The sequence below is a fragment of the Nestor notabilis genome, unplaced genomic scaffold (assembly GCF_000696875.1).
Source record: "Nestor notabilis isolate BGI_N333 unplaced genomic scaffold, ASM69687v1 scaffold31467, whole genome shotgun sequence".
Classification (NCBI taxonomy): Eukaryota; Metazoa; Chordata; class Aves; order Psittaciformes; family Psittacidae; genus Nestor; species Nestor notabilis.
In genome coordinates, this window is record NW_009938330.1 from 16,183 (window position 1) to 31,302 (window position 15,120).

The 15,120-nt window shown below is 38.1% G+C and overlaps 1 protein-coding gene across 1 annotated transcript; it reads right to left on the bottom strand.

Moving 5' to 3' along the window:
* Positions 1-1,345: 1,345 nt before the first annotated feature.
* On the bottom strand, positions 1,346-14,229 carry NOC3L (nucleolar complex associated 3 homolog (S. cerevisiae); the record flags this gene model as incomplete). The annotated part of the gene is made up of 20 exons (XM_010019265.1): positions 1,346-1,594; positions 2,605-2,689; positions 3,809-3,906; positions 4,543-4,671; positions 4,888-5,069; positions 6,041-6,112; positions 6,199-6,262; positions 6,343-6,415; positions 6,877-6,977; positions 7,551-7,631; positions 8,001-8,132; positions 8,598-8,726; positions 8,924-9,099; positions 9,311-9,404; positions 10,197-10,358; positions 11,015-11,145; positions 11,777-11,833; positions 11,943-12,100; positions 13,485-13,611; positions 14,025-14,229. Coding segments are annotated over 20 exons (2,388 nt in total), but the record flags the coding sequence as incomplete, so codon positions are not given.
* Between the last annotated feature and the right edge of the window lie 891 nt (positions 14,230-15,120).

The window sequence follows — 15,120 nt, forward strand, 5'->3', positions numbered from 1 at the left end:
TTGGAAACTATGTAAAATGAGCAATTTTAAAAGTGACTTTTCCACCTGGACTATTTTCTCTCTGCTGACTTGAAGAATAAACTTGTATTTGTATATGTTGTAAAAAAAATAAATGGTTTACGATGCTGACTCTTTGTTGACTCTTCTGAACTGAAAAAGTACAGGCAAGTGGCCACCTTGGAATTTGTCAGAATTTAAATCACATCCATATTTGCAGACACTTTACAAAGAAAAAGAACTACTCAGAAGTGATGGGAATGGCAACCTAACCAGGCAGAAGCACATATATTACCATCAGTATTACGTTGGCAGTTTTGTAATCTGCATAGTAAAATACTCATTTTCTAATCTATTTATAGATAGATGTCTATTCCAAAAATATTTGTGAATTTATGTTTAAGAAGTACCTGAAATTTGGTGAACTAGCCTGGGTAATGCTAAAAACATGTACTAAAAAAACATAACTTACTTACTTATAAAAGTATCTAAGAACCATAAATCGGGATAAAAGACTAAATACCCTAGAGAAAAAGAATCTGGTTATCATAAGGAGGTTAAGTAAGTGACCTGAACAACAGCTTTGATAAACTTACCACACCTATCATTATCATATCATAGACTAAACACTACAAAATGTTTTAGCCACCAGGCAGGTACAGCCCACCACACTCCTACACTTCACTAAGTCAATACTCACTTTTAAGTATTTTATTTCATACATTTTACTTACTGTTTGCAAAGCCAACATGCAGCTGAAAATGAACTCTAAACCAACCAGATAATAACTAATATTTAGGGAATGGGGAGAAAATTACTTCCAAGATAAAAAGATTTAAGTTCTTACCTTGAGTTTGTCCAGTATTCTTGACAGCAATAGTTTATGGAAGACATTGTGGTAGAGCATTCAATCATGATGATGGTTCAGAAGTGGAATTCAGTAACCTCCTTTTCATCAGAGGGGAAAAATCCCCACCAAATGTAAAATCATTTCAAGATGAGGTAAATGGTTAGCAGAGATCAGAAGGAAAACAGAAAAAACACAATACATATGCCAGATCTCAAGGTATCTTAAACATCAAAGTAAAATTATGTTAAAATTTAAAAAATATTTATTAATTTAGCAACACAACCCGGTGATTTCTCAGAAATACATTACCTACATTCTGGTACGAAAGTTAGAAAATATATAAACAAAAATAGTATAATGCATGGTTGCAGACAATTTGAAAATGGCCTGCTTTTCTTTCTTGTTTAAATTACTGATGGGACTGTTCATTGTGGTTCCCAAGTCCTGAGAACATAGGCTCGGTGGCTGGAACTGTGTGAAAAACTGCTGTTACATACTTTGTGTGGCTCTATATTCACACAAAAGCCTACTTGAATTCTTTTAATGGTGAGTGGAAATTTCTTTCAGGCAGTCTTTGGAATTAAGAAGCCAAGTGAATGTGATTGACAGATACATTTATGACAAGGATGATTCCTTCAAGTGTTTAGCAAAATCTAAGACCTTGTGAACAACAGTCCCGCTGCGGTGTTGTTGAAGCTGGTTGTTTAGCTCTTCATCTATAAATGAATCCATTTGTGAGAATGTGTCCTGAAAATTACAAAATATTAGTTGCATTACTAAACAAGGCCAGTATGTGTTTTCCATGCATAGCTTAAATTGGCAGTTATGTCCATTATAACCACCTATGGACAGTCTGTTTTTCTGTTATCTTCGTTTGTTTCTGCTACCTTAAAGAGCTTGTGCATTTACTTCCTCAAGCACTACACAAATGTCTCTCCTATCTATCTGCTGTTCTCAGCCTTGCTCTGTCAGAGCTGCTAACGTAACACCCCAGCAGGGCAAACACATCAAGAAGTCATTCTAAAAAGGCAGAGTAAGCAGAAACACATTTCCAGAAAGTGCTTCTCTACAATGGAAAAAAACCTGTGCTCTCAAGGCTGCAGGTGACATTACAAATTGAAGGCACTAACAAGGTTAATAGGTTATAATGTTTTCATTAGGAAGAAAGAAAATTAATGATCACTTTTTAAAGGACACACCAGATTGGATCTGGAACACATCCAGTGCTGAGGATCTAAAACGTGATCACCCATTTCGCCTATTTATACATTCACTATTTGCTCCCTTCAAATTTACACTTTAAAGCTCTAATGTGACACTAATGGGGATCAGTATCCTTCTACTGAATTAAAGGCTCTGGAAATCCAGCTGTCCTGCCAACTGCACACACTGGGGAAAGAATGCTGCCTCTTTATTAGTGCTTTTTGAACAAACATTAGTTCATCATTACAGAGGAGGGATAAGAAATCTGCACTGAACCATTGCAAAGTGCATAAGATAAGTAACAGCTACCACATTCATCTTGCTACATTTACTGATGCTATGGGAGGTGGAACTATGCATACAGTTTTTCTTCCTTCTTTATAGTCACTGCCATCTTATGCCAGTTAAAAAAACCAACAACTTGGCACAGAAAGTACAGAAACCAGAAAGCCAGCAGAAGTGTGCTAATGCCTGGACACTGCATAGTGAGCCAGTAGATACAGGCTATATTGGCATATCGTGTTTAAAAAAGGGACACAAAGATGTGACAGTACCTTTCTTCTGGGTGTTACTGATGCTACAGGAGGATTAAATGTCATTCCTCTCATACTGTATGCCTCAAAATGTTCTGTAGCAGGCCTACAGCAAAAACCAATCAAAGAAAAATGGTGTTAGATACATTTTCAAATAATCTATCACCAAACCAAGAGCAGCTTCTCCCACACACATACCCTATTCACACCCTCCATAACGCTTTAAAAGAATTCCTCAGAGTAATGAGCATCATGTGGAAAAGACTGGCAGTCAACAAGCTGAGAAAGAATGCAAGTAAAAGCAAGTAAAATGTGTACAAATACTGAGCTGGAGGACGGAAGAAATGAGATACATGAAAACCGCTCAACTGGCTTTTCAACACACTCAAGTATTAGCTGGAGGGTACCAAATTGTTTGTGGCAGTAAGAATGAGCTGCCTGTGAAGAACTGCAGGCTCTGAGCTGACTACTATAATTTAAGGAAAAAAATCTTGTTATCTTGTTATGACAGATACTTTCCTGGGATTTCTGATCTTAACGCTGTTTGGAGTTCAAAAGAAACAGAGAACAGAAAATAGTTACATCACTGTTTACATCCACAGATCACCCACATCCCAAATATTGCATCTGTGTCTCCAATTTCCTCATCTACTTGAGTTGGTAAAAGTTCAGGAAGAGGCAACAAAGATGATCAGAAGTACAAAGAGCTCCTGTCTGGGCCAGGTCTCTTCAGCCAGAAGAGATGGTAGATTGAAGGACAGTATGAAAGAGGTACCAAGTTATGTGAGGCACAGGAAGAGTGTATTAGAGCAGACTCTTCATTTCACCTCCCAGAACAAGAACCAGGACGGCTGCTTTTTTGTTTTAACATACTATGGACTTTACGCTGCAACTTGGTTTCCAGTTTACACTCGACAGTGATCCTGATCCATATTCACATCAGGGCTGCTACCGAGTAAATGCAGCTATTTTGCTCCCATGGGAAGAAAGCACACTGCACTTCCAGATTTTTACCCTGGGCACAGCCTGGCAACAAGCCTCAAAGAAAAAGAAAGGGCAGCCAACATTCTGTAGTGGCAGAAGAGCAAAGGAAGTGAATTTGAAGAACAGAATCTTTTAATAATTATTATTGGATAATTATTTTTTGGGCATTCCTTTAATAATGAATGAGCAACAGCTTCTTTTCAGGCACTGTTTTTAAAAATAGAACTCTCTGATATCTCACCTTTGGCTCAAATCAAGTGAAAGAGCTCCTGAGCCTTCAGTTGGAGCTCCAGCAATAAGGTGAGCTGCAAACGTCTGCACTGTTGGATGGTAGTGTCTCTGAAAGAAACAAGAAACTGAGGCATAAGGGATCATGTCTTTATCTATGGATTCTCACATTTATTTCCCTTTTGGCAAGATGGAAGGACTCCGCTTCTGTTTTAAATAGAGAAACAGAGCACCTCAAAATCAGTATGTTTCTGGGGTTAAGTGAATGAGAACACCCAGTCATACATTTATTCACTAGTACATCATGCTGTGAGCATAACTCCCCCCACAGTTCCTACTGTGTAGTTCTTACTCCCAGAAGGCAGGAGAAAGGCCAGGGGAAGTCCTCCCCAAGCCCCAAACTCTACACCCTGGCTGGAATAACAGATCAAGGTGTCAGCTGCTCCCCAGAGAAGGGATGGACTCAAGGGAATTTAACAGACTGAAAAAGTCTCCAGAGGAGTCTTATTATGCAACCTGCCCTAAGATCCCGTGTGGTGCTACCATAGGGGATGTATAACATCCCCTTTTGAGGTCAGTCTTCCCTCTTATCACCATGCTGCTCTTCCTCTTTGTATAGAATAGGCTCATGTGGGCCTGACGGGTATGCCTATAGACCCATGTTTGCTATTTGGGTAAACTATATAAACATTTAGCAGCTATTTACTGCTGACCTTTACTTTCCAAATCACTCAGCTATTCACTAACCTGCAGTAAATGCAGCTCCCACAGAGCTGTGTTCTGAGCATTGCAATGTTCTGGTTCATCTAGTTCTGGGAGATAAACTCCACTGCCTTGAGACTCATTGTCCAGTAAAAGGTCCATCCTTGGGAACATCTACAACACCAAAAAAAAGGACTAAGTTGCTTACATTACATATCCAGTTCTAACACGGGTAAGTCAAGTTCAGGACGCGTTCCATGTTATTAAGGCTCAGCAGCATTTAAGGACACTCAGTTTTCACCATTCTTGTTTAAGCAGCTTCAAAATATTTTGCATAAAATCCAACAACCTTCAACCAGTAAGCTAAAAGTTCCAATAAGTAAAACTTACTTGCATTAATACCCTGTTTGTTGCCAAGATCCCAACACTGGAATTTGGAAGTACATGAAGAGCAAGCGTGGAAAGTCGCTTTAGGAAAGCAAGAGCTCGTTGCTGGGAAACTTGCTTTCTCCGCTTGGCAAACATGACATCCAGGCACTGGAGCACAATCCCTATGTCATCATTGGTCCCACCTCAAAAACAGGGTTTCATACAAAGAATAAATAACCATTTTGAGGAATGTACAGCTAAATACTCTGTCATTGACTGAAACCTGAGAAACAGCATGAAAGCTAAGAGGTTCAAACACACCACTAATGTGATACAGACATAAGCATCCACCCTCTTTCATTAAAAACAGTCCAGCTTTGAACAGAACAAGTGTATCACTGTTTCTGTGCTCCTTTTTAAGACAATATTTGTTCCATCAAAAATGTCTAAACAACAGAAATATTGTTTTAATCCTAAGTGCATTCGTTAGATCATCTTTTATAAATTGTTAAACAGTACAAAGGTTTAGTCTCTTACCCATCCAGAACTGTAGAATGCTTTTTATCAATCTTTCTTCCTTAGTAAATACACATTTATGAAGTTAATTAAAATAATGTTAATTTCTAACTTTGTAAGTATCTTTTTTCATTAACTATTCGGCTTCTCAGAATTATTGTAAGATTCAGATTTGAAAATTCAAACATCAGAATTATAAACATCAGAAATATAAACCAGATATTTTAGAAAACCGATGTTAAACTGAAATTATTTTAAAAAATATATAAGAAAAAAATCAAGATTTTCCTCTGTTAGAGAAAGAATTTGAGAAAAAATAGTTTTTTAACTGCCAATGGAAGAAACAATTATAAGGAAGTCAAACAACTTAAACTGCAGCTAGGATAACTGCTTATCTAAGACCACATACCTGGCATTCCCTAATGAAGTGACATAGTTAGAACCTGTTACCATGTATTGCAATAATACTTACAGTATTTGTATTGCAGTATTGCAATGTGCAACTTGAGAAAAAAGTGGATTAAAACAGAGAGTAACATTTTCAGAAGGTAGATACTTAAACCAACTGTAGTTCATTAACATTAGATCAAGGTTATGACAGCAAACAAGCAGAATAAACATTATCTAGGTACATACTGAAAATAAGAATCTAAATTACCTGCATGCAGGCTGAACAGTGTCTTGTAAAGATGCGTGTAGAATTTCATCGGATCGATGTTAAGAACATCACCTATTAACATAATCCCAAGTAAAATCATTTACTCTGTTAATTATCAGACATTATTAAACAAAAGTTTGTATTCCAAGATCTCTTACCTTGACCAGAGAGTATATGAAAAGCACTGAGAATGCAGTGAAGACTCTCACGATAGCTTAAACCCTAAGAATACAAAACTGAGTAAGTAAGTACCCAAAGAACATAATTGTATGAAAACTGGTATAAAAGCAAGCTCAACTTACCCCAGAGGCAATAAGCGAATGAAGGACAATCAACAGGTCATCAAAAAATTCTATATTTATGAGATGAGCAAACCTTGAATCAAAGAAATTTTTAAACTGTAGACATTATCTGCAAACTCAGTTTGAAGTATTCTGCATTGCCAAAATCCGCAGCTTAAAAGCAGAGCTAAATCAAATGCTGAACATCTATTATCTTCACACAGATGGATGATTCAGTGCCCAAGTGCTAATCATAGCTTCCCTATAGCACTAGAGACATTCTCATATTCTTCAAAAAGTAAGGAGACAATAATGGAATCACATCACATCCTGTTGGGTTTGCATCACATCAATTCTATCATGGCAAGTTTTACATCATATTGAAATGTTTTTTGATGTAGGTGAAAACTTCAGCAGAGAAATAAAAGAATTTCAACACATCTGTCAGGGACCATCTTGTGCCACTGCTTATAAATCCCTTTCAAAGTCAAAACTCCCTTTAGTGCTTCATGTCTTTTCTAACACACACAAAAGAAGGTGAACTTTGGATCTTACTTTGCAAGACCTTCTAGCACAGCTGGCAGAAGTGGAGACTTCTGGGCTTTCTTCAAAATTCTAAAGTAAGTTACAAATACAATATTCAAGGTCTCTGTGTGCTGGAGGAAAGAAAACAAAATCAAATACTTAAGCATGGAAAACAGACATTTCCACTTCACTTAAACTCAACTGAAAATACTTCTCTGTCCAAGCCTGTACTCAGGCCTTCCAAACCAGCCCTGGCACTGCCATCTCTGCTCCTGTCATGCTGGAAGCTCAAGTCCTCCTTTCCTGCCCCCTACTTTGTCCCCTCACACTCTCTTAGTTAAAGAGCTTCTCTTCCCTCTAGTCCATGCTAGTCACACTTCTCTTTTGCCTAAAGGCCACTTTGAGAGGCTGGCAACAGCCATTTCATAGTGTCATATGGAACATGGTGTCTGCAGGATGGATGTCAATAGATTCAAATACCTTTTTTTTTGTAGGGAACAGAAGGAAATAGGGATGGTTAAATTGGTTTTCCTGGGTAAACTGAGAGGGCTTGGTCTACTAAAACCTAGATGTCCTCTAGCAAAATGTTTGTAAGCTGTCAACATTATCTAGTGGTGTAGAATGCTGGCTGGGATGGAGAGGGGACACATTGGTACTTGGCTGCTACTTCGCAAAAACAGGAAAATAATCTCTAAACTACTCACCAACTTCAGTTTTTTTTCTTTACTTTCTGACGCTTCTGCTTCCAAGAGTTCTCGTTCCAGTTTCTCTTCTGCTTTCTTCCACTGAAAACATACAGTTGATTTTAAAACAACAGATTAAATGTTTCCAACCACCCTGGATATCCAGGTTCCGAAAATACCCAGAGAACAAATCTTTCATGCTTGGTGAGTTCCTTAATTCAAACTGTGATGCTACAGGGTAACCAACGAAGATAAATTCCTTTCTATTAGAAGCAACCAATCAAACGCATTATCAACACCAGAAAGAGAAAAAAATTAGGAAGATAATTAAATTGCCTGTAGAACCTGCATAAATGCAAAGACTAATCACTGGTGCTGACAGTTAACAATGGCAACAGAAGTGCAATCATTGCTAGAACAAATTGCTACATGAAGTCACTGCAGTAGAGCATGAGAAAGCTCAGGTCATACCTTTCTTTGCATTCTTGAAAGATTTTTCCTTTTCTCTTTGTAAGTCATGAACTTTTTCTTTGGTGCAATGTCTTCGGAATCTTTTTGTAATTCTACTTCCTTAATTCTTAAGTGAAGAAATACTTTTAACACCTATTGTAAAATTAAAAAAAAATACAGTGAAAGGTGATCCACAACAGAGGAATGGAGGGTAAGAAACCCTTAGTTCCATTCCAGCCAGTGGGCTCTGCTGGTCAAAGGTTCTTCCATTTACTCCCATCCTGTTCCTTCATACCTATGTCATCTCTGCACCAAGTTCCTTCCCCAGCACTGTTCATTTCTACCCATTCCTCCATGTGCCTCTCTCACTTCAGGTTTCCCTGCCTGACTTAACCCACATCTCTATTGGGATCTGATCTCCTCCTCCCAGTCTCCTTCCCTTGCCCCATATATCTCTTTCTAATACTCTGTCTCAGCCCACTCCTAAGCTGCCTGTGTTCTGATCGAGTGAGGAAATTCTGCTCGTCTGCAGCCAGCAGCTGCACCAACTTTAACTTTCATAAGTTTTTAAAACCATTGACAGAAGAAAATTGTGTAGTGTAACAGAAAGGCTCTTACCTCAGGTCTGACATCGTAATTTCTACCCTTCACAAGGCCAGAAATGACTTTAACTACACCAAGTGAAGCATAGCCCAACTTGTCTTGTTTAAAGAGCTTCTTAACTGCCTCACAGCACAGTTCAGAAATCTGAAAAGTGAATTCAAAGAAATTCTTCTGTAAAGCCAAGTCCACAACAACAGCTCACTGATAACTAGAAAGTGGACACAACCTTAAAAATAGTGAAAACATATGGCCACTAGATCTGGATATTGTGAACAAAGCTCAGAAATAGATTATTTTTCATGCAAGACAAGAACTGTTCCCCTAATCAGAAAATCACTTACCTTTTTTGAGGCATCATTCATGAGCGGAACAATGAGAACAATAATGTTATTGTGGAAGTTAAAGTGGGGTAGGGCCACAAGCAGCTCACACAGACACTTCACTGCTATTTCTGCTAGACCTTTGTATGCTTTTAATGAGATGACATTGCTTTTCTTCAACTTCCTTTGTTTCCAATCTGCACAAAATATTTTTAGTGATTACTGTTCAGAATGGAGGGAAGCATCTATAGATTTATATTTTTAGTTATTGCAGGCATCCTCCTGAATAGTTCATGCAAGTAGTACTTCAAAGACAAGAGGCAGCATTCAATCAGAGGAGGTAAACTGTGATGCCGCAAACAACTTTGCATTTACTACCAAAGTAAGAATTGGAAGCGTTGACTGTACCTTTAATTGTTTGTTCCAGATTTTCCAAGTAAAATTTATACTGGCTCACAAGGCCTTCTTCAAATTCTCTCAGTTTCTGAGTTTCTTTTTTAACCTGTAAACATAATAGAAATTAGATTTTATTCAGAGAGCTAAATCCTGAAATTTGCCATTGGCAAAAAACAAAACAAAACAACGTTTTAAAACAATTCTCAGATGTAGTAGTTTTTTCTTCTAGACAGACGTTCTTAGAAATATATTAAAAATGCAGTATTTCTACACATTTCTATGCATGTTCTTGTGCTCAGAGGACCTTTTCCAACTAGGCCTATTTCATTTATGAAGACTGAAGTATAATTTTCAACCAGATATTATTTTAAAGCCATGACTCTAAACTGCACTACCTACATTCAAGAAAGCTTCTAATGCATTGATTAAAAACAAGCTTCAGAAAACAAATTACTCTGCATTTGTTCAGTAAATTATTGAGCATGTTTCAAATAAATCTGCGCCAGTTGGGTGACAATGATGCATCATTTGCTTGCTTTCTAGTTCCCTTCAGTGTGACACAAAATACCGTCTTATTCCAAGGTTTATGATGAAAGTCACCCAGGTTCAGTATACTACTTTTATCGCAGGTTTGGCACACTACTTCCATATACTATTTTTGCCCTTTATTACCACCAAATGTCTCCTACTTATTGAAGGAACTACATAAGAATAAAACAGAGCAAAGACCTCTGCCACTGAAAGTGTCACAGTTTCCAAATTTCCACAAGTAATTATGTACTTGTCACCCTTTGCTCAAAACTTAAATTCATATTAACCAAATCAGTATTAGTATTTGGCATAACTTTAAAAAATCCGAACTACTCATAATACTCTGTAAAGGAGTCTGGTATTTCACCTTGGTAGCCTTTTCTGCTTCAGTCAGAGGCCGGATTTTGTAAGAAGGCGCAATATCTTTGAATATCTCCATCAAAGAAACCATGACCAGCTTCCGAACAATGACAGCCACATTAGGGTCCTGCTCCATCAACATGGCACGCAGCTCCTTCAACTTCTTAATCTGATTAACATGAGAGGCAAAGTCAGCTGAAGATCACTCACAAACCAAGGTACAAGTACAATGCACATTTTAGCAAAAGCGTGCCACAAGAAACGTGCCTCAGTTTTGAATACTTTAAAGAGAAAGCCAGTAACTCAGCAATCACTCAAGACTCAGCACTACCTAACGAGACAAGAAATTCTAGGTATACCAATGAAATGTTTATCTTAGGAATGTTCAAACTACCCTTGCACAGAATTACAGAAAATTATTAGCATATCCTGAAACACTGAGAACCAGCAGATACAACCCTGAAATCAGAGCTTAAATAAGGGTGAAGCTTAAGTAAAAAAAGTAGTCTGGATAGGAAATACCACAGACAGTATTATTCATAACACTGTAAGTATTCAGAGGGACAAACTACTGAACACAGTACACACAGAATCACTTGGATATTCACCCAGTTCAAATCCTTTCTACCAACCAGTTGGTATAAATATTCAAATCCTTCATACCACAGTAGCAGTTTCACTGCCAGCCCCTGAGAAGTGATACAACACTGACCTTTTTCCTTGTTCTACACAAAGGTTTTTCTGCTTTTACTATTTTTTAGTCACTACAGACCTTTACTGACTTATTGCACACACAGAGATGCACGTCAAGCAAATGCTACCTACATTGTTATCTGGTTCAGACAGAATGGCAGATGCTAAGGCAGCTATGTGCATCTTCCTTTCCTGTAGCTTTTGTCTCCTTTGAGCAGCCATTTCTTCAGGAGTGAGAACAGGCAGGGCTTCTTCATTGAAGTCTAGCACAAGGTGTGAGAGTTAGAAAAGAGGGTTATTAGAGAAGCCGCTTAACAAATATCATATTGCAAACTACAGTTCTAGATACTGGATTTCAGATGGGGACCACGATAACCTCACACAAAGGTTAACACATGCAGTTCCACAGTAAAAGTGGAGATTAATTTTTCGTCTACTCCAAAATCTCATGCTTACAAAAAGCAATGGACCAAATGTTTTTGAATCTGCAAATGGTATTCCCTAAGTACAGTGGAAACATATAAACTTATAACATACGACCCCAACTATACTGAGAAACTACAGCGCTCTGCAATTTGAAGCAGATTATTCAGCATTCACTTCTTCTTTTAAAAATTACAATTGTTTTATTTGTTTTCTGAATATTATTTTGTAGTAAGTATGTCTGTCCTCAACTTCAGATTGTATTTAGAGAATAATGAAAGCAAAAGAAAAGCTCTGAATCACTCTTCTGCTTTGGGGGCAACATGGTTAATGAACAGGTTCAAAATCTCCCTAAACAAAATACATTCAAATTACAAATTTCCTTAGGGAACAGCAAAATACTATTCAGATATGTGAGTGACTTGGAAAAACAAACAAAAACAACAAAAAGCAAACATGATGTTTTATTACCCTCTGCATCCTCCATTTCTTCTGTATCCCCTTCTTCCTCCTGTGCACCATCAAGAACTGCAAAAACAGAGTGTCTGGTGTCAAGCATGTAATTAATACTGGAATTTTAAAAGAATAAATTATTTGCATCTGGACTACTATACCAGTTCCAGAATCTGTGTCTTACCTGGCTTTTCCATAGTTTGGGGAATAATGCCACCCTTGTCTTTGATGGGGAGCAGATGGATGACTTCTTTTTCTGGCTCAGTTTGCATACGTCTTGGCACCTTCTCGTATTTGTCAATCAGACTTTCATGCTTTCGTTTTTTGATGTGAACAGGTTCACTGAAAAATACAAGGCAAACTAAATGAATTAGCCATCTAATTAGACAAGAACCATGCACAACAGGACACTATCTAGATTAAGTGTCCACACTTAGAAAAATACATAATGACTAATCTTATTAAGTGGAACGTTTGAGTGTGATCACCACTGACAGCACCAGTCAGCATTCAAACAATGTAAATGTGTATCTGTACAGGATGTGTGAATTCAGGACAGTACAGTGTTTCCTATCTCCTTTTTACAGGAAACTAAATGTGAAATGAACAAAGACAAAATGAGATTTAGGTAATTTGGCAGATCAGCCAACTTTGTGAATTCTGAAACACTGGTGTATGAGTGTAAACACACACATGCGAAGTGCTTGCACTGATTTTGAGTTTACAAAAAGAAAATTAAATCGTGCAACTGCTTGTAGTACAGGCATGCTGTGAAGTGTGTTATCTGTTTATCTTATTAAAAAACTAAAACCCAGGGATGAAGAATAATATAATTTCAATTTCTTTAGAAACTAAATTATGAATTAGTTACTACAATCAGCATTAACAAATTAATTTGTATTTGAATTAGGAAAAAAGAAGAGCTAGAAGAAATGTGCTCTCTTCTTGAAAATAATAAAAAATGCTTTTGCTTATTTTGACATTTAGCCTGAAACAACCACTCCAGAACTGAAGAAAACTGAAGTTTACAGGGAAAATTAAAGCCACCCTCCAGCAGGAAGGCATACTAAGTCTTTTCACATTCATCAAAAAAGGCAAGTTAAGATTTCAAATCAATCACGTAACCAGACTGCTCTGTACAAGCGTATTTGTAAAGATGTACAATTCTATAACTAGAAGCACTATCCTTATATGTATTTCATTGTGAACTCTACCTAACACCTTGCTCCAGAAAACTGGTAATGAATTTTTGGTATGAATGGTTTGGGGCGTGGTTTGGGTTTTTTACAGCAATTTGCAATGCACTATAGAAAGTATAGTGGCCCGAAGCCCAGGGAATGTCCTGAACACTCCACCCGGTGGTGGGGGGTGGGGGGGGTAGAGGGAAATATATATATATATTAAAGCATTTCCTTCATTTTGAGGAATGCTACTCATCTCCAGCCAGGGACCTCGTGGGAAGGAACACTGTGCAGAAAGAGTATCCGGAAGGTCACGGAAAGCAGGTGAACGTACTGATACACATCAATACATTAATAGCAAATGTACTGACAGACTAAGGAAACATTAAACTGGAACTATGAAGAAAAAACAGACTGAAAGTGACCTTCTGATATACGCATTTGTCCTGGGTTCAGGACACAACAGTATTACATTACATATTAATTACATATTAATCACACAAAGCTGAATTAGTACGAAAAGTAGACATCACAACAACACTCACTTAGAAGAAAGATCTCTGGTTAAAAAGGATGCCTTTAGAGCCAAATCCTCCATTAATTTTAAGTCATCTTCATCCATCATATCTAGTGGAAGAGCATCTTCTTCCTCCTCTTCTTCCCGTTTTTCAGCTATTTTACAAGATGATGTGAACAGATTAAGATCCCCTATATATACAGACTCGAAAGCCTAACCCTGCCTACACTCATGAGACCACTTTACACCTCACTTCAACCTGGAGCTCATCAACCTTCATGCATGTGTTTTGTGTTATCCCAGAAAAGTGCCCCTTTATTGTGACGTCCAACAATGATCAGAGCAAACACATTTCTACCAATTGTCAGATTTTGTTGCCAGAATGGCTATATTTTATATTTTTTGCAACTGTCTCTTTCTTCCCTTTAAACAAAACCAGCAACTATTTGTACACAGAAACTGAAACATTGTTTCCTTGACACATAATTTTACAACATGAAGCAGCAGGGTATTTAGTAACCCTTATAAACCTTTTCACTTATAAAAATAACTGTGAGCAAACACTTACCTTGTTTTTTCCTGCATTCTTCCAATGGAAAAGGTTTCTTAGAGATAGCATCTCTGACAGCCTCCCTTAGCTTCTTTTGCTCTTTTCGATACTTCTTAGCAGCACTCTGCTGCTTGTACTGTTTATTCTTTAATTTGTTGTCAAGTTTGATTTTACTAGTTCTCAGTAACTTGCGAAAGCTTGGAACTCGTTTTGTGTTTTTTCTCTGGGAGACAAACAGAAAACCACAAGTAACTGACATGTCCATAGCCTTTGTAAAATTTATTTCACTGTTTCAGGTCTCATTAAGTTCACATTTCTGTCAGGGCTGAACAACGTGTATCTTCCGAACAGTACCAATCAGTTAGCTCCAAATCCACTTTTGTTACATTTTTGAAAAGAGATACCAGAATATGTTTTACAGAAACATTCTTCGACAACTTTTTTTTAAACCCTACGTCCATCACTTTTAGACACATAAACACTCAAAGTATGGTAAACAGATTGTTACGGCACAGGTCTTTGCCCTGTGTGCTCCCAAGCAGTCTGTCTCCTTTCTTCAAGATGCAGATCTTCCCCAACACACTATAAGGTACGAGACCACAGCCTAAGGAAGGCAAATGTCCTCCTGCCGCACACTTCCCAACTCTGAGCCTTGGCTCTCTCCTGCTCCAAACTCTCCACGACCAGTAGCTGCATGGACAAGATAAGGCTACCCACTGCAAGGCTCAGAACAACATGATACATTAGTGCCTGTTATAGGTGCCAAAGCTCTGGAAAGTAGAGTGATCACGAGAAAGAGGGCTCAGGGAAAGCACAGAGGTGCAGATCAATACAGGTACCCTGTGCCAAAACTGCAAAACACTCCCAAGGGTGTTCAGGATGCAAATGGATGCAGCACGGCTTGGGAGGGGGTATGGAAGGCAAGGGCTGGTAGGGGCAGATGGGTCTCTTCAGTTAAAGAGGACAAGTGCCAGGACCATTGTGGGGCTCCTCGAATGTGGAATTTCTGTCAGTTCACCGTCAGCTTCCCTATTCAGTTTTCACTACTGGGAAAGGGCGGAAGCGCCAGAAGCAGCACTGACGCTGGTCCCCATGCCAGACACACAACACTGAG